This window comes from Diospyros lotus, chromosome 7 (assembly GCF_014633365.1).
Source record: "Diospyros lotus cultivar Yz01 chromosome 7, ASM1463336v1, whole genome shotgun sequence".
NCBI classification, from domain to species: Eukaryota; Viridiplantae; Streptophyta; class Magnoliopsida; order Ericales; family Ebenaceae; genus Diospyros; species Diospyros lotus.
Window position 1 is genome coordinate 33,185,931 of NC_068344.1, and position 25,036 is coordinate 33,210,966.

At 34.5% G+C, this 25,036-nt stretch overlaps 1 protein-coding gene across 1 annotated transcript; it reads right to left on the minus strand.

The window, feature by feature from the left end:
- Nucleotides 1-15,625: 15,625 nt before the first annotated feature.
- Nucleotides 15,626-19,140, minus strand: LOC127805690 (receptor-like protein Cf-9). The gene is made up of 2 exons (XM_052342446.1): nucleotides 18,102-19,140; nucleotides 15,626-17,203 (listed from the first exon to the last, which is right to left on the minus strand). Exons 1-2 carry the CDS (start codon nucleotides 19,138-19,140, stop codon nucleotides 15,714-15,716), a joined length of 2,529 nt encoding a protein of 842 aa, XP_052198406.1. The 3' UTR covers nucleotides 15,626-15,713.
- Nucleotides 19,141-25,036: the final 5,896 nt, after the last annotated feature.

Sequence of the window (25,036 nt, forward strand, 5' to 3'; positions counted from 1 at the left end):
AAGTTTAGTGGAAATTGTTCAACACGCCCAACACAAAATTAACCTCTTTTCATGGGAATTACGTACGACATATTTCCGTCCTTATCAGCTCCTCACAAGTCACAAGTCTTTCCTCACTTCCCTTGTTCACCCGACATGATTCAATTAAAAATTACGTAAATTCTGAAAAGTTTTGCATGATGAGGTGGGAAAATGAAAATGAAAAATATTTTTGAAATGAAATAAAAACGAAAAAATAATATTTTTATTTTAAAAAAATAACACCTCCTAAGTATTTTCGTGTCCAAAACAGAAAACAGTTGCATTCAAAAAGGGTTCGAAAATGTAAAATAACACCTCATATGTGTTTTGCGCGTGCTACCTAAAAGTGGGTGACATTTTATAAAAATTTTAGCAACGTTGAACCTTTGACCACTATGTTTGTGGAATCATGACAGCAATAATGGCACATGTAGTGGGGGCTTAAAGTTGGCTTCCCCAATGCAATTTTGGGCGTATGTTATGGGTAATGGACTCGTGAAATAAATTTCTGACAGGTCAATGACTTCCAAATCGATAAATTTTGCTTTGGGTTGGATTGGATTCAGCCTTAGGTGGGATTCATTTTCAATTTTCTAGTTTTTGTGAAGAAGTTCGGATCGATTCTATAAATCACAGAGTTAGCTGATAATAAATCGATATCATTAGTTTGAAAGAATTTCCAGACATGGCCTCTAATATAATCCAAATGATATTAACACACAGACACACACACTGGCATCTAATAATTCTTCAAATAAACAGGAAATTTGTTAGCATGAGAAGTACCAGAAGAGCCTACCTCAAAGCATCTGCTAGATTCTTCCAATATTGTGAGTGAGTGAGCAGCAGTGGATGAACCCCCACTGTGATGCCAGGAAGCCAACACTCTGATACAGTCGACACTCATGCCACTGTAGTACTCCTTATTCGTCTTGTAATCCGAGTTAGGTTTAGATTTAATCCTTATTCTGATTTGCTTCAAAATTTTAATTTGATTTGGAATTTAAAATTTTATTGTGATCAATCAATTGCTCTAGATCTCTACATCAATCGATCATTTTGAATTTTGCCGAATCACTTTGAAAATTAAGAAATTTATTGGAAAAGAAGTTTCGCTGATGATTAATTATTGACGAATTAGTCCATCTCTCTTTTATTTGTTAAAACTCATTGATTGATCACACGCATGAGTTTCAGTCATGACCATCGTTGGCCCCATTGATATATATTATATAATATATATATTTATTTTCTATTTTTTTATTTCTTGAAAGTTCTTTTTATTTTCTAATTTATTTTCTATTTTTTAATTTTTTTCTTTTTATTTTCTAAGACAGAGATATAGAGGGAGAAAAATGCTGGTAAGTTTGGAAAAAAGAAAAGAAAAGAAATAGATCTGGACTAGATCTAGATCCATGAGGTCATATAGTCTAAATATAAATTGATCTGGACCTGACCATGACTTAGAGGAACATGACTCCTCCTCTTGTTTCCTAAATTAAACAAGAGGAGGAGTCTAAAGACTAAGGAAAATAATTACTCCTAAGAAATAATTCCAAGGAATCCAGAAAAATGTTAGCTATATGATATCAATTATTGATCTGATTCCATATAGATCAAAAAGGAAAACACAGAAAAGCTACAAAGAAAAAGGCAAGTACTTTTAAACAAACCAAAGTGTCCTGTTATATACATCAATCCAAAACACATTAGCAAAGAAATTTATGTTTGTTTCCCGAAGATGGAATTAATTTTGAATTTTGTTTGTTTTTGCAGGTTACCGAAGAAGCTCAGACCCTGTGAATGACACCACAAAGAAAAACACAGATAAGTTAAAAAGGACGTTTGAACAAACCAAAGTTTTTCCAATCAAAGGCACATAATTAACTAGGGCTACAGACAGATTTATGTTCGTTTCTACAAAAAGCTGGAATCAATTTTGAAGAATTTCCAGACCTCAAGAAAGATCAACAGTCCCTAGATTTAACTAACAACAAAACATTTCAAGAATTTCCAGACTTCCCTCTGCTATTATCCAAATGATATTGAGAGATTTACACAAACAGGCACACCTAATAGCTTTTCAATGAATTTTTTCACGTGAGAAGTATCACAAAATACCTAATTCAAACCATCTGCAAGATCCTCCATCATAGGCTGGAATAGGGAATTCAGGCCTAGACGTTCTTGAACCAAATTATAGCCGAGGAAGCAACTGTCCTAGCCGCCTAAGATGAGTACTCGGTTGACACTATGGAAGGAACCTGGAAGCCAAGAGAATCCTAGTTGACATCTCAAGCTGTTAATCCATTGTTCTGCCCCGAAGAAGATGGTACCTGTTGTTCTATGTCTTCATCCCATGGCATCTCTCATTACAGTTCTTCACCAGACAGCATTTGTCTTTCCAGCTCCTCACCAAATTTTTCATCATCTTCCAATAGTTCAAAGTGTTCATCATATTGCTGCTCAAAGTGTTCAGTTTCTTCCCGCTCAATGTTACCACCATCCTTCTTTTGTTTAAATAATTCATTGCCTTGCAGTAGTTGGGGTACTTCACCGGCATGTCGTTTCACTCCTGTTTGTTGATAAAACGTGTCTTTCTCTGCATTCCAGTTTCTCCACCATTATGCTGACTCTCATCATTCTTCAGGATCATTGAGCACAGAAAATAGTTCATTGAGCACAGAAAATAGTTAGAACCCAGCACATGTTGACAGCCAAGATAGAAAAGTTGTCTTGTTAGACATCCAATTTACATTATGAATGTTGTGCCACCGATCCTAACTTGGTCATGATAAGGTGCAAGTGATGATGATGACACAGCCAACTCTTAATTCTTCCTACCTTAATTGTGTATGTACATAGCTGACCCCACATAGTGGGATAAAGGCTTATTTATGTAGTTGTTCTTGTTATTGTTTTAGCGTTGAAAGTAGTAGTTTGATATGACATACCTTATGCCATCAAGTTTAGCACTGAAGTATTTCAAGTATTTCAGTCTTATTCTTAAAGCAACTCAGCATGAAAAAAACTGCAACCGTGTACAAGAAAAAATTAAAACACATATACAGTCAGAATTTGATAGTGAAAATTGCATCACTAACTTAGAAATCCAACTAAAATAAATTATGCCTCTTGGAATTACATGAGAACCTCAATAACAACACTGATTCATATATTTCTGTAGTTTCAGTTTGATCACTGATGGGCAACAATGCATCATTCGCTTTTTCACAAATCAGAATCAATCACTGCATGATCTTGCAAATAATGGTGAAGGAGAATAAAACTCATCAATGTACCAAGGAATCAGAGACTTAACATACCAAGGGATAAATATATTTTGAATGGAGGTTTGAGTGGTTGAACCTCATAGAGGCAGGAAAGGAAATAGAGACCACCCAGTCTATGTGACGAAGGAAGCAGCGGAGATCATGTAACCTGGAAAATGAATAAGGTGGACAAAACAATACAACAAATGAACAGGACACTTCCAATCTTCTATAAGGAAAAAAAAAAAAAATACATTATCGCAATTTCTTAGAGATAACTTGCATGGATTCAACATTGATAAGTTTGGTACTGGAAATACAACAATTTTAGTCCTCTAGTGTAGCTTAATCGGAAGTAACGAACAATACAAATTTTGTAGGTTGTAGTCCTAACATATATGTACTGACCAGCTCACTACCATTACCTACACCATTCTGCTATAACATTCCTTACACTTCTGCTATTTTCTAAGCAAAACCCTTAATGGGTCTCTCCTGAGACACCTGACTGATCTCTATATTGAGCATTTCTTTGTATACTATGGATTGGTTCTGGAAAATTGTAGAAGTCATTGTAGTTTGCAAATCCGAGCAACCCCCTCCCCCCAAACCCAAAAAAAATAAAAAAGGAAAAGAAAAAAAAAATAAAGTTTATCATAGATCAATTTACAAAAATGATGCTCAGACAACGTTGATTTTGGTGGGATAGTCAATGGCTGGAGGCCAGAGGTGGCCCCAAAGTTTCAGTTGGGCTGATGATCTCCAGTGGTGTCCCTTTTTTTTTTTTTTTTTTTGATTTGGGTCGACACTGGCGGTCGTTGGTGGGCTAAATTATAGCGTTGTCGATCCATATTATTGTCTTGTTCCCCAAATGATTGTTTAGTCTAACTTTGGAGAATGAGATGATGGAAGGTTGCATGGTTACAGAGAGAGTGTGCTATGAAGCACAAACAATGTTTGGGATGAATTGTGCAGAGAAATGGCTAATACCCTGAGAAGCATGGTAAATGTAGTCTTTAGAGAGATAAATGATAGAACCCCTAACCTTAAGGAGTTTTGGTGGTGGAATGAAGAGGTATTATTGAAAATTAAAAATAAGAAAACTTGCTATAAGGCTGTATATCAGTGCAACAATGAAAAAAATTTAAAAAATTATAAAGAAGCAAAAAAGGCGGCAAAAAGAACTGTTAGTGAAGTAAGGTCAGAAATATATGAGAATCTATATAAATGACTTGATACAAAAGATGGAGAAATGAATATATATAAATTAGCTAAAGCAAGAGAAAAAAAAACAAGGGATTTAAATTAAGTGAAATGCATAAAAGATAAAAATTAAAATATATTAGTGAATGAGGGAGCGATTAAGGGGAGATGGAAGGAGTATTTCACAAAATTATTCAATAATGGTGGTTACACAAGAGTTAGGTTGGGACATCTTAGTAACTCCGAAAGGAACGTGAGCTATACATTTTATCGACGCATAAATTCAAATGAAATAAAGCAAGCATTAAAAAAGATGAAAAATTATAAGGCGGTAGGACCGGATAATATACCAATAGAAGCATGAAAATACATGGGAGAAGAGGGCATATTCTGGCTAACGAAATTATTTAACGCGATCCTTAAATAAAAAAAGATGCTAGATGAGTGGAGGAAGAGTACTTTAGTTCCTATATACAAGAACAAATGAGATGTTCAAAACTGTGAAAATTATAGAGAAATTAAGTTAATGAGCTATATCATGAAACTCTGGAAGATAGTAATAGAGCAGAGGTTCAGAAAAGAAACAGAAGTCACAGAAAATCAGTTTGGTTTCATGTCTGGTAGGTTAACAATGGAAGCTATATACATACTGAAGCGCCTAATGGAAAAGTATCGGGATCATCAGAAGGACCTACATATGATGTTTATAGATCTAGAAAAGGCCTATGATATGGTCCCTAGAGAAGTATTATGGAGGGTTTTAGAGAAGAAATGAGTTCGAATAGCCTATATACAAGCCCTTAAAGACATGTATTACAGTGCAGAGACAAGGGTCAAAACATGCGGAGAGGATACTGAACCGTTTAAAATCACAATAGGACTGCATCAAGGTTTGACACTAAGTTCATACTTATTTGCTTTAATAATGGATGAACTCACTAAAGATATTCAGACAGAGGTGCCAAAGTGTATGCTATTTGCAGACAACATATTGTTGGTGGATAAAACAAAAGAAGGAGTGAACACTAAGCTTGAGTTGTGGAAAAATAATTTAGAATCTAAGGGATTTAAATTAAGTAGAAAGAAAACAGAATATATGGAATGTAAATTTAATAAAAATGTAAGAGTGAAGGATGTTATAATAAAATTGGAAGACCAATTCTTACAAAGAAAAGACAATTTTCGATATTTGGGATCAGTGATTTAAAAGGATGGAGAAATTCATAAGGATGTCACACATAAAATTAAGGCAGGTTGGCTAAAATAATGCATCGGGGGTGTTATGTGATGGTAAAATCCCATTAAAACTGAAAAGAAAATTCTATAGGGCAGTTATAAGAGCAGTCTTCTTGTATGGCTCAAAATGTTGGGCAGTCAAATACCAGTATGAGTAAAAGACGAGCGTAGCGGAGATGAGAATGTTAAGATGGATGTGCGGCCATACAAGAAAAGATAAAATTAGAAATGAAGTTATTCGTAATAAGGTAGGAGTAGTGCCAATCAAGGAGAAGATGAGAGAGACTAGACTAAGATTGTTTGGTCATGTGAGAAGGAGACAAAGAGATGCTCATATGAGGAGAATTGATGAAATGAAACAATTAGTCAAAAAAAGAGTTTGAGGCAAACCCAAGAAGACTTTGGGAGAGACATTAAAGTTTGATATGAAGTGTATGAACCTAAATGAAGATATGACAAAAGATAAAAATACATAAAAGTCTAGAATTCATGTAACTAACCCCACATAGTGAGATAAAGATTGGATATATTGTTGTTGTTATCTTACCATAGGACCTTTCATGACATCCACCTCTATCACAAAATCTTGCTTGTATATTGGTTAAACAAAATAGAAACATATTATAATTCTAAAAGCATAAGTTAAAATAAACTATATTATAAAAACAACATAGATTTTTATTTACAGATCTTCTCTTAATTTTTAAATTTTAAGAATCTTAAATACCAATACATTTTATGATAAGAGTTATCTGTTATAGAGAATATATATTGAGACTTTTTAGCCACATTTATTCTCTATTAAGAAATCCCAGCCTTTTACATCAGGTATGAAATCCTAGTCGTCCATCCCGCTCTTCATCATATATTATAGGGGTGTGGGTAGCCTGGTGGTGTTGGTGACAATTACCTTCTACATCACAGTCCGTTCGCTTGTCGTGTTGGTCACGCTGCTAGTTTTGTGTTAATCAGACAACTCGATTCTAGAGCTGCTGAATTGTCTGAAGAAGGACCTCTATATGACAGTTGGATTTTGTGGAGGTTGATCGGGATTATTTGGCTCTTGGACGGAGGTGCTTTTAGTTCGCACCATGGCGTGGCAGTGGTGAGATTGGTTCGAAAGGCTTTTTGTGAGCTTATGGGGTAGGTGAGTTTTACCAAGCCCCACGGTGGATGCCAGATGTTCCTTCCTAACCAAAAAAGGACAATCGGAGGTGGGGCGCAGGTTCTAGCGATGGGTTAGTCAGGGGGGTGGCTGGCACCTGCAATCACTTCAACGGTCGGGTGAGTAAGAGAGTAGAAAGACAGTGTATCAGTAGATCAGAGATCAGAACATACCTTGGCTCTAAAGAGAGCTGGTTGATATAGGAGGATGAGGTGTCCTCCTACATACATGCGTCGTGCGTTTGTTGGTGATGAGACTGACTATCCAGCGCTAGCGAAGGTTCCCAGGTGGCAGCATGGTGGCGACGAGACCCTTATTAATATGGATGGGATCTGAGACGACCGTGTGGATACCCAGTGGGGTTGCAATGATACCGTGACAGGCTGGTGTTGGGCTGAGGCTGGGTCCAAAGGGAGGACCAAGATTGAGCCTAAGGAGAGGGCCGAGATTGGTTTCGGACGGTCCAATACCTTATATTCAAGGTTTTTCCCAAATTTTTCTCCACCATAATTTATAAAATAATTTTTTAAAAATAATATATATATATTTTTTGAAAAAATACCCTGACCTCACGTGCTAGCGCGTGTGGTGTGCGCGGAACCTACGCTTGTGATGCATGCGCCTTGTCTTCTCTAGCAGTTACTTCACCACCGGGACCTAAAACCTCATTTGATGGCCGATCTTTCTACATCTCCTTGAAGTACACTTTGAGTCGGTTCCAATGGAACTCTTGGTTGCCTGAAATCTTTTTCAAAAATGCCTCAAATCGGCCATTTATAGACTGGCTTCGGCGACCCTAACTGATTTATCGGCGAGCTTAGAAACCCACTTAAACCACCATGAAAACACTCCAAATTTTTTAGAATTGATCCTCTTGACACAAGGAATGAAATCCCTCTATCCAATCCCTCAAACACACTTCCAAATTCGAACAATTTGAAGTTTAATTTTTGCATATTTGGCCAACCCTTCAAGCCCTATTTATACCCGATTTTGAGCTAAGACAAGCCATTCCCTGTCAAATTCGAGCCTTCATCATCCTTACAACCATTTAATGGCCTTAGATTGCCTTGATCTAGTCGAGATTTACTTAAAAAATCCATCCTGATTTTTCGGCGAACGTATGGACACCATACCTCGCCATACCTTGTCAAATCACGGTCATTCCTCGACCCATACTCATCTCCATTCGATCCACCATACCTTGGGCCCATTTTGGACCCCTAGAACATTCTTTCCGGCGATGGTAGTGGCTGGTCTTTCGAGAAATTTTACTTTGACCCCATGCTATTTTCTAAGATTTCATTTTAACCCTTATTTGAAGCCCCTGAGTTATCCAATAATTCCATTAAGCCCCATAAGTTTTAGACCCTTCATCTCACCCCAAAAAATTCAGAAAAATCACCATTTTGATTGCTTTTGGCCAAAATTAATAAATTACACTTAGGCCCGAATATACGTAAGATTGTGTTTTGACCGCAAATCTTTTTGTTTATTCTCGATGCCACATAAGAGTTGTTCCTCATGATAAATATGAAGCTACTCAGGGTTTTGTTGACTTGTCGAAAGTCCCTTATGATCATTCAGTTTCTTAGCCTAAATCATAGCTGTACTGGAAATTATTTTTGATCCGATTCCTTTCGACGTCATAAATCTTGTCGTGAAATGATCGTCAACCACATAACTTTTTTTTTTAGATATCTAAGTCCCAGGGTACTCCTTGTAACGCCCCGTTTTCCCACAACGTGCATTACCTCGAGATTTCAGGAATATATATTTTTTTATATCATATACACAACATAAGTCCCTCGATATATATACCCTCGTCATAATCATTTCTCGACAATCCCGATCGTACCTTCTTAGCATATCAAAATTGAATAATTAATAGGCTAAGACAAGTAATATCAATCACATCAGCGGAAGCCAGATCGAAACCTCAATGATATATAACTGACAATTTCCTTTACAGATAATAACCGAATCGATGTTTCACATGAAAATATCAAAATATTACATAACCTCTGAACATCGTATTCATAGACGAAACCTATGAAAACTAATCATAGCAGCTACATCTCGATGACATTCTTTCCCTTGGCGCCACTGCATTCACCTGGAATGTTGAATATTCCAGGGACATAGTCCAAATTAGATGCTGAATCATCTAAGTGAGAGTTCAAAAATATTTTCATGAATATATGCAAAATCATATATAAAACCGACAAGTCCCGACATGCACCAGCCTAAGAGAATCCCACATAGCACTTAACCCTAACCGGGGAAAATGCAATCTCTCTAAAGGCGACCCGACCCTATCGGCCTATTGGTAAACACAATTCTGCTTAAGAGGGACAACCTTGACACATGAACCCGGGAATCACCCCATTATCATTGTTAGGCTTTACACTCCAACTCAAAAGCATTTCAAAACCCAACGCAACCCTAGCCCCAAGAGTGCCACATCAGCACTATTCTCGGAATCAACGTCACCTCGGCATTAATGCTATTGCTCAAAGGAACCTGGGGTGGTGTCCTGATTAGTGGTTAATTTTATAAAAAAATTGTTATAATTATACCCTTCTTTTGATCTTAAAAATGGTTTAAATTAGATATTAATATATATTTTATGGTTATATGCAAATTTAAATTGAAAGATGAATGAAATGAAGTTCTAAAGTAAATAATAATAATATATAAAATTATATATAATACATATATATCATTATATGCATGCATGTAATATATATATAATATAATCTAATATATATATGTGCCATGTGTAATACATATATATAATATATAATTTATTAATAACATTAAATTATTTTTATTTTTTTTAGGCATGAAGAATTCAAGCCCATGAAAACTTAAAGTCCATGAAGAATTCAAATCCATGAAGAAATCAAGTCCATGAAGAATTCAAGTCCATGAAGAAATCAAACATATGAAGAAATCAAACCCATGAAAAATTAAAGTCCATGAAGAATTCAAGTCCATGAAGAATTAAGGCCCAATTTGAACAACCTATGGAAGATATTATTTGGAGAAGGCCCAAGGATTATTTTTAATCCTAATAAAGATTAAAAACCAATTTATAGAAATCTATTTTTATTTTTTATGTGAGAGCTTTATTAGGTGTGTTTTTTAGCTAAAATCCATTTAACTATTAGGTGGATATTATAGCTAAAATCCATTTAACTTTATGAGTGCTTTATTAGGTATGTATTTTAGCTAAAATCCATTTAATATTAGGTGTGTATTATAGCTAAAATCCATTTAACTTTAAGTGTGTGAGTGCCCATTAGATATAATTATGTCTAGTTGAATAATTGAAATTGTGTGGTTTGTATTGCATCTTGTGGCCTTTTAATCGATCACTTGATTGCATTTGTAAGTGTGATTATTATTCTTGAATAAAAGTTTAGTTGTTTCCTTATAATTCTCTCTTTGAGAATTGTTCTTGTTCTTTCTCATTTTCTTTAGTACTTTCTCTTATAATCTTACTTTTTTTTCTTTCTTCTTTTAAATTCTTATGTCATTTATTATTACTTTATTATTCACCGCCTAAATGGCCGGTTAATTTGTGCCTTTAAATTTCTGCAATTTTAATTCTTGTCATTTAATTATTCACCGCCTAAATGGCCGGTTAGTTTATGTCTTTAAATTTCTGCAATTTTAATTCTTGTCATTTAATTATCCACCGCCTAAATGGCCGGTTAGTTTATGCCTTTAAATTTCTTGTCATTTAAATTCTGTTATTTAAATTACGTCATTTAAATTTATGTCAATTAACTTTCAAATAAAAATGAGTAGTTAAATCTAATCTTGGGTTAAGGCAAGGACAGTGTCCAACGCCAATGATTCCCAAAGAAAGCTGCGCTTTAAATAAGTAACATTAATTTAAATTTCAGTATGAGTGTGTATTAATTATTAAAAAATCACTAGGTTTGGATTGGAGCGTAAGCCTAACTTAGAGCTTTCATGCCATGTATGAGAGTTACTAGAACTGGAAACGCTATCATACCTAAACCCAGATGATTAATTTAGTTGTTTTGTGTATTAATTGCAATTGGATTTATGGTGGTTGCTTAAATTAGAATCTCGCATATCATGTATGGGGATTGCTTAACCTAGAATTATCTGATGTTTTACATTTGATATAATTTTGAAGATGAAAAATATTTGTATTTTGATGATGAAATAAAGTTATGAGATTTCAATGTTAAAGAATTTTATGATTCAAAATATTCTTTTTCATGTTATCATTTATCGTTTCAGTTTTTATAAAAAGCATAGTCGACTATGTGTTTCATTCTGTTGACTATGCCTGAGAATAGTCGACTATGCTGTTAAGGATAGTCGACTATATTTAAGGATAGTCGACTATGCTGTTTTCATCTGTCGACTATTTTTCAGTCTGTCGATTATCATGTAAGGATAGTCGACTATGGCTTTTCATCTGTCGACTATTTTTGTTCTTAGAATTCAAAAATTTCTTCTCATTTTTACAATAGTCGACTATGTAAAAGGATCTGTCGACTATGAGATTTTTGCGTTATAAGATAGTCGACTATGCGTTTTTGTCTGTCGACTATGTTCTGTTTTATTTGTAAAAATAGTCAACTATGCATTTTCTTCTGTCGACTATATCTTTTACAGAAAGCTTCCAACGGCTAGTTTTTCAACTCCAACGGTCACAAACGGCTACATTTCTCTTCAATCTTTTGGGAAGCTTATAAATACAAGTTGTGGATGATCAAGAGAAGGCTAATGGATGGGAACGAGTTGATCTAAAGAGTTAAAATTATTTTTACTCGAGCTTATAATATTTGCGCCTTCACTGTTGTATTTTCTCTCTTCAAGGCTTTGATCCTCACTTGTATTTATTTACTTCAAGCCTTGTATAATTTTTTTTTGAGAGACATTGTAACTAAGAGATTTATCTCTTAGATCCTCTCTTTGTTATACTTGTTGTATTTCCTAGCTTGTGTAGCTAGAGGGCCTACTTGGTTTAAGTAGGAGGGTGTATTTCCTAGCTTGTGTAGCTAGAGGGCCTACTTGTGTAAGTAGGAGGTTTTAGTGAATTGGTTTAAAATCCTTAGTGGGAGCTAAGGTAGTGGATTAGGCTTGGTTTAAGCCGAACCACTATAAATTCTTTGTGTCATTTATCCTTCTTGCTTTTACATTCATTGAGCGTTACATTTTTCATTTTATATGTTCTATGTTTTAAATCACTAAAACCTCAATTGGGTCAAAAAGTTTTCAAGTTCTATCAAGATTTTTTAAAATATCCAATTCACCCCCCCTCTTGGTGTGTGTCATAGAACCTACTGTTCTAACATTATCATCATCTCTAATTGCATTTAATAACAAACCCTCATTTCTGAAATTAAATTAATGTTGCTAATTTTTTATGCTAAAATTTGGGAATCAACGGGTTGGTACTGAAATTGTCTTAACTCAAGCACTATTCAAATTCATATTTTTACGTTTAATGTTTATTTCAATTTCTGCCTTACTTTATTTTCTAGTATCTGTTGTCTAAAAAAAACTCATAAAAAAACCTTGTTGCCAATTTGTCCAAATGCGTGTGCGTGTGTGTGACATTCTTTTTCTTTTTCCATAAATAAATCTCTCAATGGACGATCTGGATTCATCCAGAAAATATAAATTTAAATTTGGACTACAACTGCACTCGTACACTGGCGAGTATAAACCTCTCACTAAAATAAAAAAAATATAAAAGTTTTATTATGATTTGTTTTTATTATGTTTTAATTGTAGGGTGAGAGTGCAGTCATGTCCACTCGCAGCCCCGCCACTTGAGCCAACAACCAGGGTGGTGTCCACTCTCAGCCCCGCCACTTGGGTCCCATAGGGTGAAGTCTGTCTCAGCCCCGTCCCAAGTGGGTCACCTAGCATTAATCCTAGGTACGCATCCTGAGTGCTGTCACTCTGGGCTACGTCACAGGTTACCAACCCACGTCCCACATGGACGACACAAAACAAGCCAATGTCGAAAAATCATAACATGCATAAAATCAACATCTCAATGTATGCAATTTATCGTACGAAATTCAATGCATGTGTAAATAACTGTTTGGACAACCATAATAAACCAAGTCATATGGATGAACATTGTTTAGGTATTACCAAAATATCACACAATGTTTAGGTATTACACACACAGAGAGAGAGAGAGAGAGAGAGAGAGAGAGAGAGAGAGAGAGAGAGAGAGGGGAAGATTGTAATGGTAGAATAAGAAGAAGATAAGGGAGAAGTTGGGAGCCCCAGTGGCTTTCTACAACCATATGGGTCTGGCTCCCCTTAGGTCTTCTCAAAAAAAATAAGGTTCAAAAGTTAAGCCTTATAGATATTATGTACTAGAGTCACATTCAAAATAGTTAGAGATTGTGGTTGATATTGATTTTATTTTATGTGATTAATTGAAAGCTTTTGAAGTTATATATTGTGTTTTAAATTTCATTTATATTGTATGGGTTGGTGCAAGTTTAGAGAAAAATATTATTCTAAAAAAAAGTGATTTTTTTTCTTTTCCTATGAAATTAAATTTACTGATTTCATAGTGGTTTATTAGTTGTAATAGAATTAATTACGAAAATTTAACTATTGATTATAAATTTTTTTTTTAGAAAAAATTAGTTTGCTACAAAAATTAGTACAATCAACTATGATTTGTTGTAGTGAAAAACAAGCATTTTCTTTACAATTTGGCATTCATAATTAAAGATGTGTTATCTATTACAAAAATTGGTATCACCATCTATGTCATAGTAAAAAATTAAGATTGCGTTCTCTTTGTTATTTTCATTCTATTTTTAGTTTTTAGTTTTCTAAAATAATGAAAATACGTTTATTTTTTTATTTTCAAAAATATATTTTCGAAAACAACAAAATTTTTTATAAAGGAAACTCAATGTTGTTTTGGTTGTTTTCAACCAAAATAATTTTTAAATCCAAAACATGGAAAATAATTTTCCATGTTTTGACTCTAAAAAAAAAAGAGGGAAAAAAAAGAAAAAGAAAAAAAAAATTATTCTTAAATTTTAAAAATAAAATTATTTATTTATTTAAAAATTAAAAAATATAGTATATTTATATTATAATTAAAAATATGGGATAACATATAGTATATTATTAAGTATATTACACATATTATGTATAATAATATTTAATATAAATTATCACTAGATGTCAGTAATTTATTATTTTATTTTAATAGTAACATTTTATTAAAAAGAGTTAATTTCATCATTTAATAATTAAATTTATTAAATAAAATATTATAAAATAATTTTTTCTCAAAATTCTAAAGTAAATATGTTTTCTAATGATGCAATCTTATCATTTATAATTACATTATATAATATTAGTTCACATCTTTAATTTTTATTTTAATATTTTCTATTTATAATTATATTATGATTGCACTTGCTATTTTTTTCAAGTTAATTTATTTATTTAAAATTAAATATTTTTATTTTTTTGAATAATTAAATTAATTTAATAAAATATTATTAAAAAATTATTTTCAAAATTTCAAAAATAACGTGTTTTTCTAATTTTCTATTTTGAGAAATAGTTTTTAAAAATAACAAAGAGAAGATATTTTTAATTTTTTAAAAATAGACTATCAAAAGAAAAATCAAAAAATGAATTCAAAACTCAAAATTAAAAATTAAAAAGTAAAGAGAACGCAGCCTAATGCTTTCTTTATATTTCTCTAATCGTAGCAAAAAGTGTTATTTTTTACGAAACGTTAAATCGTACCTAAATACTATTAGGAACGAGTACGAGACTTTGACTACGATTCTCGCTATAAATAAATTTTCGTAACTAATTGATTTTACCCCAAAAATTGAATTTTTTGCTACCAAAAATTCTATAGAGAAAACCAAATTTTGTTCTAGTGGGAGATGAAGTAACTGTCAAGTAAGAAAGCAACACTGGGATTTTCTTGAAAAAACTGAGAAGATGAGATAGAAGAAGAAAACACCCCCTCTTATTTTTTAAAACTTAAGTATTGTTCTTTTATGTTCTTCACCCAACGCCAACGACATCTCCTCTTCCAGTATTGTTCTTTTAAGTATTGTTCTTTTAAATTAACAACCCATTGTTTCATACAGTTCACACTACCAAGAAAAAGTTGTAAAAAGGAAAACAAATATAAAACAACATACTGACATAAATATATATTGTTAAGCACCAATCCAAACTCCTTGAAACAAAAAAAAAAAGAAAAAAAAAGAAAGAAACTAATCAAAGGTTCTAGATTTGGTGTTACAATATTTTGATTTTGTGATTATATTCAACATAAAAATGATAAAATAATTCTCATGCACTTGATTTCATCTTCAGAAAATGAAGCCACTGTTGCATCCACAAGCTCCATTAATGTACTCTTTTTGGTTTCATCTTAATCAATGTCTGTAATCATGTACAACACAATGAAGTTAAAATCTTTTTAAAGTGAGTGAAAAACCAAATCGTTAGCTGCTTTAAAGAAAATATACTTCTCTTAATAGAAAGATTCAAATTATAGTTAATCAAATATTAACAACTAAGTCAGTGTCCAACTCAAAGTTAAACAGAAGTTCCAAAACCAAAGTAACTTAACGTCAGAATAGAGTACAAGTATAATCTCAGGTCTTGATGTAAAACTCTGCATATTGAAGTTCTTTGCAACGCTAGCAACTAAATTAGTAAGGTAAATGAAATCCTCTCCCTGTAACATTTCCACATTCGTGTTGATATTAAGACTGAAGTTTCATAATAGTGACCAAGAACACCTTTTACCTTCTATAATTTCTCCTACATTTGCGGCCCCGACCCTGAGATTGCTTCTTTTGCCACTCCCTGCATTTGTTTTCTGCACCTTCAATCATCCTCATAACCCCTCTGGGTTTTCCTGTAGAGAACATTAAATATCCCATAACGAGACCCAGTACCAATCCGCACCCGTAACCTGACAGTATGACTTCCCAGTCGAAACCATCTGAAGATTGTGAATCCTTTCCTTTTGGTGGTTGGGGTGCATGAGGATTGCTGCATGACTTCGACATCGGTCGTCCACATAAGCCCAAGTTTCCAACATAAGAATCGTTTGAGAATGTATCAAATTGTGCTCCTTCAGGTATTCGTCCAGCTAGTTGATTATGCGAAAGGTTTAGAACTCCAAGAAAATTTAAGGCTGTTAGCTGTTTCGGGATCTCCCCGACAAGCTTATTGGAAGAGAGGTCTAACCATTCAAGCGTTGTCGATTTCCCAAGAGACTTTGGTATGCGCCCTGTAAGCCTGTTGTGAGATAAGTTCAACCCTCGAACTGAAGTTAGCTCTCCAATTATCTCTGGAATTTCTCCTTCAAATTTGTTTCTCGATAGATCAATGGCTATGAAAATGGTCAACACTCTCTCCATTTCAAGCATTGAACCTTTGATCACCATGGTCAAGGAATCAAGATAATAATCATAAGTACTGAGGCCAATGTATTCGCGTTCATAGTTGGCTTCGCTGATGTCCATCATAGCAATAAAATTTCTAAAATATGTTGTTGGTAGTGGACCAGTGAAACAATTTTCTGACAAGTCCATAACTTGCAAGCTGGGGAAGGGATGTTTAGTCTTGGAGATTGAAATGGGTCCAAGGAATCTGTTGGCTCTCAAGATAAGAACTCGCAAATATGTCAAATTTTCCAACCAGTGTGGGTACTTATTAGAGATGTTGTTTCTTCCGAGATCTAGCACTTCTAGGTGTGTGCAATTGACTAAAGATTTCGGCACTGGTCCTTGGAATCCATTGCCATTAAGTTTGATAGTTGTCAAGTTATTATCTCTCATAAATGTGTCAGGGACAATCCCGAAAAAGTTATTGCTTCCCAAATCAAGAACAAGTAAATTTTCATTGAGGTTTCCCACACATTTTGGAATCACACCACTGAAGCTATTATTTGACACATCAAGAACCCTGAGAAAGTTTTGACTGCAGAGCATGTCGAAGTTTATATCACCACTAAAGTTATTTGATGAGATAATCAGATGGGTAAGAACTTCGAGTTTGAACATTGAACTCCCAAGTGTACCAGTTAGCTTGTTGTGCTGCAGATTAATCATCTCCAGTGAACTGGAATTTATCTCATTTATGTGTCCAGTGAACATATTGCAACTTAGCTGCAAGGCAGTCAAAGCCGACAAAGCAAATAACCCAGGTGGAATTGTACCGGTGATATGGTTATGATCCAAGGCTAATGATTGCAAATTGGATAGTCCGATTGAAGGAAGAGGGCCTGTGAAATGATAATTCTCAATCAGATTTTGTTAGATTTCCAATAATTCACTAAGCAAAGCAAATTAATGAAACATTATGTGATTACGTGAATTAATTCATAAATAAAATATATGTATCTATTTTAAAATTATTTTATTTATCAATTTTAAAAATACTAAATAATATAAAATTTCTAAATATTAAATTCATAATTTATTATCAATTCATCATTCATCCATTCATAATCAAAATTTTAAACAACAAATATTACCATCATCATCAGTAAATATTATTAAATATAAATAAAAATACTAAATATTAAAAATAACAAAGATTGTTAAATTTCTATATCATGTCATTACACTAATTAAATTACCAATACCAAAGAGGTATATTTGTTTCTTACTAAGAATATTTTTAATATAAAATTAGATTCCCATGATTTAATTGTGACATATTTATGATTATTTTTTTAAATCTGTACCTATTTGTACATGTAGATAATAATATCACAAATAAAAATATACACACATATATATAGTAAACTCATAAGCTCGGAGTCGGTAAACTCGGACTAGTAAAATTGTGAATCGAGTGTGATCCTATAAAAATCTGATCTTACAAGCGAGTTGACTCGTTTTATACCTCATGACTCGTAAAATTGTACAAGTTGACTTACAATTTTAACAACAATGAGTAACTTAGCAGCAAAGTATTTAAAGCCAGCAAAACAAATAATCCAGGTAAAATTGCTGGTGATATAGTTATGATCCAAGGCTAATGATTGCAAATTGGGTAGTCCGGTTAATCCTGAAGGAAGAGGACCTATGAAATGATAATTCTCTATCAAATTTTGCTAGATTCGCATTGAAGTAAGAGAATTCAATCATTCATTAAGCAAATGAATGAAACATTACCTGATAAATTGTTGTTTGAAAGATCTATACTCGTGACTGAAGTAAGATTACTGAGCGACGCAGGAATTGCTCCATAGATGTTGCATTGGGTAGCATGTAACCACTCTAGTGATCCGAGATTCCCAATTGAGTCAGGCAGTTGCCCCGTAAAACTTGTGAATTCAAGTTGCAACCTTTTGAGAGAATTGCTCAAGTTTATGAACTTTGGAAAGTTACCGGTGAGAAGACTGTTATATCCTACATGAAATACTTCCAAATATGGTAGGTTGAACATTCCGTCAGGGAGTTGTCCATGCAATTCACACCCATCGAGTGCGAGGGTGTTTGAAGAAGTGAGATTGAGCAAGGAAATGGGAACGGTTGAAGATATGTTTATTGAACTGAGATGGAGTTCTCTTATTTTAGTTAGGTTTTGAACAAGCAACTGAAATCCAGTTTTCTTGAACCTCAAACGATGATTATAAGCAAGATTAAGATGCATTAGCTGTGTCAAGTAAGAGAGTTCCATTGGAATTTCTCCTGAAAATCCAGAATATTGAAGTTCGAGATGAGTCAATCTAGAAAGGTGACCGAAAGAGGAGGGAATGCGAGAGCCGCCGAAGTCGTTGAAATCGAGGTTGAGCTCCTGGAGTTGAGGAAAATGGTGGAAGACGGTGGTGTTAGGAGGGATGTTCCCTTGGAACGAACCACAACTAAGGTCGATGCCAATCACTTGACCGGTCTCGTTATCACAAGTGATCCCATCCCACAAGGAGCAGCAGTCAGTTCCCTCCTTCCAAGATTCCAACGGTGAATGTGAATAAACGAGGCAATATGAGTGACCTGGCCGGCTGAAGTTGAAGTATGACTTGAATTCAAGCAACGCAGAGCTCTGCTCTGCACTGCACCTCCTCATCTTCCTCTCCACCTCCTCCACTTCCATACGGGCAGCGACCATAGCAGCATCCGAACAGGTAGTGAAAGTGAGCATCATCATCCTGTGAAAGAAGCAGATCAGATACAGCAAGAAAACACTGACACTTTTGCAAGAAGAATCCATCTTAACCACAATCAACAGAAGAGACCCGGCCCAATGTTTTTATAGGCAAAATCAAAACAAAATCCCAATCATCACATCAGCCATGAATACGATTAACACGCAACCAATTAAGACTGATAAAAGAGGAGAGCCCACATCCACATGCATTGCATTGGACGTGTTTGAAAATTTCTGGCCTTCAAAATTAATTTCCATGCGAAAACCCAAAAAGTTTCTCAAGTGGCTGTAAAGTTGAGTGGAAATTGTTCAACACGCCCAACAGAAATTAACCTCTTTCCGTGGGAATTACGTACGACATATTTCCGTCCTTATCAGCTCCTCACAAGTCACAAGTCTTTCCTCACTTCCCTGTTCACCCGACATGATTAAATTAAAAATTACGTAAATTCTGAAAAGTTTTGCATGATGAGGTGGGAAAATGAAAATGGAAAATATTTTTGAAATGAAATAAAAACGAAAAAATGATATTTTTTTTAAAAAAATAACACCTCCTAGGTATTTTCGTGTCCAAAACAGAAAACAGTTACATTCAAAAAGGGTTCGAAAATGTAAAATTTTAGCAAGGTTGAACCTTTGACTACTATGTTTATGGAATCATGACAGCAATAATGGCACATGTAGTGGGGGCTTAAAGTTGGCTTCCCCAATCCAATTTTGGGCGTATGTTATGGGTCATGGACTAGTGAAATAACTTTCTGACAAGTCAATGACTTGCAAATCGATAAATTTTGCTTTGGGTTGGATTGGATTCAGGGTTCATCCTTAGGCGGCATTCATTTTCAATTTTCTAGTTTTTGTGAAGAAGTTCGGGTCGATTCTATAAATCACAGAGTTAGCTGATAATAAATCGATATCACTAGTTTGAAAGAATTTCCAGACATGGCCTCTAACATAATCCCAATGATATTAACACACAGACACACACTCGCATCTAATAATTCTTCAAATAAACAGGAAATTTGTTAGGATGAGAAATACCAGAAGAACCTACCTCAAAGCATCTGCTAGATTCTTCCATTAGTGTGAGTAAGCGAGCAGCAGTGGATGAACCCCCACTGTGATGCCAGGAAGCCAACACCGTGACATAGTCGACACTCATGCCACTATACTTCTCCTTATTCTGTCTTATAATCAAATTTAGGTTCAGATTTAATCCTTATTCTGATTTGCTTCGAAATTTTAATTTGATTTGGAATTTAAAATTTTATAGTGATCAAACAATTGCTTTAGATCTCTGCATCAATCAATCATTCTGAATTTTGCTAAATCACTTTGAAAATCAAGGAATTTATTAGAGAAGTTTTAGTGATGATTGATCATTAACGAAGAAGTCCCTCTATCTTTCGTTTGCTAAATCTCATTGATCGATCGCATGTGCTTCAGCCGTGACCACCGTTGTCCCCATTGATATTTTTTCTTTTTTAATTTTCTATTTTTTTTATTTCTTGAAAGTTCTTTTTTATTTTCTAAAATTTTTTGTTTTCTATTTTTGAATTTTTTTCTTTTTATTTTCTAAGACGAGATATAGAGTGAAAAATGCTGGTAAGTTTGGAAAAAAAGAAAAAGAAATAGATCTACACTAGATTCAGAACCATGATGTAATATCTCATGTTGGCATGAGATTGTCACATAATTTAAATGACTTCAAAAAATCAAAAAATTGATTTGATAGTAAAACAAGTCACTGAATCGACGATAATGAGAGTCTCGAAACTTAAATGTCTAAAGAAAAGAGTATGTCATTGACGAACGTCTCGAGGCGAGATTTATGAAATTGAAAGCAATCAGAACAGAGACAGTTCCTGATATAACTAAATCATAGCCTAAAAGACTGATCCACGGAATCTTGAGGATGCTCTAATTTTGTGGATAGAATAACGCTTAAGTGATTTCGGGATGAAACAAAAGGATTTGTGATCAAAACAGACATTCAGGCCTAAATGTAATTTCTTAATCTTGTCCGTGTGAGGTTGAAAAGATGTTTTTCTAAATCTTCAGGAGTAAAAAGAAAAGTTTAGAACTTTTGGATCTTAATGGAATAGTTGGAAAGCTTAGGGGCTTCAAGTATGAGCCAAAATAAAATTTGAAAAATAGTAGGGAGTCAAAGTGAAATTTTTCAAAAGACCAGCCACTGTCGTTGCCATCACCAACCATTACTACCACTTTCGACCAGTCGCCTGCCATCATCGAGAGGGACATCCTAGGGTCCAGAATGGACCTCAGGGCATGGTAGATCGATTGGAGATGGGTATGAGCCGAGGAATTGCCGTGATTTGACGGGGTATGGGGAGGTATGGTGGTCGTACGTTGGTTGAAAAATCGGGGTGGATTTTTTAGGCAAATCTCTGCTAGATTAGGACGATTTGAGGCCATTAAATGGTTGTAATGATGATTGAGGCTCGAATTTGACAATGAATGGCTCGTTTTGGCTCAAAATTGGGTATAAATAGGGCTTGAAGGGTTTGGCCGAAAATGCAAAAATTAAACTTCAAATTGCTCGAGTTTGAGATTGATTCGAAGATCTTGGATAAGGGGTTTTTGTTCTTGAGAAAGTGAGGATCATTTCTGGAGAATTTGAGAGATTTTGGAGTTCGTTTGAGTAATGTTCAAAGCTTGACCGAAAGTTTTAGCGATGATCGGAGTCGAAGCTTTAAATCGGCAATCGAGTGTGGTGGGTTTTTCAGGCAAATGAGGGTACCATCGTGACCAACTTGAAGAGATCTTCCAGGTGGTGTGGTGGGTGAAAATTTTCGATCGCTGGCGACGAGGGGCTCACTTGAGAAGACAATCAGTGCGTGTAGAGCATGTGCGAGTCTTTACGCGTAAGGCATGTGGGTGGTGCGTGAGGGGGAGGTATTTTTTGTAATTTTTTTTAATATTTTAAAAAAAATATTTTATGAATTATAGTGGAGAAAATTTGGGGAAAACTTTTAGGAGGTATTTATTTTGGAATTATTAAGGAAAAAATAGGAAAAAAAATAAAAAAAAATTATGAGAAAATTATGGAAAAATGGATGTTGATATTTTTTTGAATAAATATGATGTCCAATGATTGTTGGGACTCGAGATTGAGTAATAGTAAGATTATTTGAGGCGTGACACGGAAATTGGGGTTGGACACGAGAATCGAGGTATTCTGAGTACGTTCAAAGTGAGTGGTTTTACTATCAAAACTTGGCTTGTTTTATACAAATAGTTTTGACTTGTGAGGGTTTCTACTTCAAACTTGATTGTTTTTGAGTGTTCAGTCTAAAACTTGGTTTATTGCGGGTGGTTCAACCTTATACTTAATTTTGTTTTATACAATGGTTTTGTCATATGAATGGTTGATTTCATGTGGATGGTTCATCCAAAATGTTTATTTAGGTGTGCATTGAAATAGGTTGATTGGAATTTTGTTTTATGCAATGCATCATTACATGTTGTAATTATGGCATTGGCATATGCGTTGGATATGGGTAATGTTTTCGAGATGCTTTTGAGTGGGAACGTAATCTCTGACGTGATTGTGGTGAGCCGGGTTCCTGCATTGATATATATTATTATTCTTTCCTAATTCAATCTGAACTTATTGTGTTATTACGTTTTAGTAGGTACAAGCTCCATGTCATCTACTGCCAAGAAAGGAGGAGGAATATCAAGACAAATTTCAAAGTGGGGAAAGGAAAAGATTCATATTGAATTTGATGCTGAAGGACAACCAGTTGGGGAGATGGCAATTAAGTTGGAAACCCAACTAGGTATGATGGTAAGGAGTATTGCTCCCCTTACATTTACTGATTGGAGATCACCAGGGATGGAACCATATAAGGAGCGCATCTGGCAAGAGGTCTTGGTGAGTAAATAACGTCTCTCTGATTCTTAGTTATTTGACTCTAAACTTTTATACTCTAATAAGGATATCATTGCAGGATAACACTGATGTACCCACAACATGGAGATCAATTTGCTTGCAACATGCTTCCAAGAAGTGGAGAGAATACAAAGCCACCTTGAAGAGACATTATGATTGCCATGAAACAGATGAGGCTTGCCTGTCAAAAATACCGCCTGGGGTGGACCCAGAACAGTGGAAGGTTCTTGTGGAGTATTGGGATGTGAGCAAGCATAGGTATGTATGATTTATGTATGGGTGGATATATCAGATGGATTCTCTATGCCTAGTTCTAATATCATATTACAAGTAGGAACGTAGTGTGACAAATCGTGCCAATCGAGATACGCAAAAGATGGGTCACACCAGCGGTAGGCGATCACATCCTCAGGTTAGACACCAGGTAAGAATAGAATGGATATTAGTTATATATATTTATTGATAATTTAATTAGTAATGCCTAAACTTTAAACATTTAATATATTTCATATCTTATATATGTTTTTAGATGACTATTAAAAGTGGAGATGAGCCAGATAGAATCAAGCTCTTTAGAAAGACACACACCAAAAAGAGCGGAGAGATAGTAGACTCTACATCTTCATATATAATTGTATGTATTTCTAAAATTTGAAAGTTGTAGATATATTTTATTTTTTTTACTTGTCGACTTATGTAACTAACTTGTGAAATGTTTCTTGAGGAACAAATGGATGAAAGGTTGTCACAAATACCCACAGATGAACAAACCCCAGATTCGGTAGAGGATGTCTTTACTCAAATACTAGGCAAAGATGGGCATGGCAGGGTAAGGATGGGAGGACTTGGAACATGCCCAACTAAGGTTAGACAAAGACAATAGTATCAAGTGCCTCAAGAGCAATATGACCAAATGCGTGCGCAAATTACTGCCGAGCTAGAAGAAAAATTTCAAGTTCAAATCCAAAGTCAAGTTCAAATGCAAGTTCGTGCAATACTTGAGGCAATGGGACATATACCACCAGCTCCAGACAATACACCACAACCGAGACAGGTATGTCGTTCATTAGTGCATTTGATTTAAAATTACATGTTTACTATATATATTAACTAAACTATTTTGAAATATATATAGCCATCCTCATATGCTAGTGCTTCTGCCACACATACAAGCACACCATCACCCGAAGCTGAATGCGCTGGATTATCGATACCAGAATGTGATCATCATTTAGAGGTAATTCGCTACCAAATAGTTAATATACTTCAAAATCAAATGCACTATTGATCTTGCCCAATTCCTTCCAAAAACCAAGCCTGCCACTATTAAAACCCATTAACTTTAATCATGCTTTGATAATCTGTGCTTGTGGAAATTTGGGAATTTTGATACTTCTTATCTTGCAAAAGGAAAAGTTACAATGATAGCTTCAAAATCTTGATCTGTTACTAATTAAAAACTAAAACAGATGAAAAAGTAGAATTGCACTGCAAGTGTTATGTATGTGGTAATGGAGGATTCAATTGTTATAATTAATAACTTAAAGAATTATGTGGTACATACGAAATTGTTCAAGGATCTATGCAAAAAGGTGTGTTTTAAATGTAATTGTGATTGATTTATTACTCTTTTTTTCTTTTCAATTGTGGAATCTGGAAATTAGCATACTTGAATCTTGTATCAAGCTTGATGTTGAGATTGTCTTCAGAAATGTTTCATTGATAAGGTCCTAAAGGACAAATGTATATTTTGTGTTTTAGAAGTCCTTGGGTAGAGGTGTTCCTTGATAACAATGATAAGGTTGTGCCTTTGTGACTATTAAAGTCAAGGGTTTGAGTTGTAGAAATAGCCTCTTTGCAAAACAAGGGTAAGGCTGCATACAAAATTAACTCTCCCCAGGCCCTTGCAAAGCAGGGAGCATTGTGCCATATGTCTTCCATTTGTATATGTATCCATTTTATCTTAATCTAGCATTTCCCACACCTATTTAAGGTTGCTGTCACCCAGAATTTGAAAATAGTTACTTTTGTTGCTTGACTATG

Bases quoted from the DNA above. Each gene is read 5' to 3' on its own strand.
- LOC127805690 (XM_052342446.1), bottom strand. From the start codon at position 19,140: ATGGATTCTTCTTGCAAAAGTGTCAGTGTTTTCTTGCTGTATCTGATC. The intron at 17,204-18,101 runs GTAATGTTTCAT...ATCATTTCACAG, and splicing joins TTCAAACAACAATTTATCAG to GCCCTCTTCCTTCAATCGGA.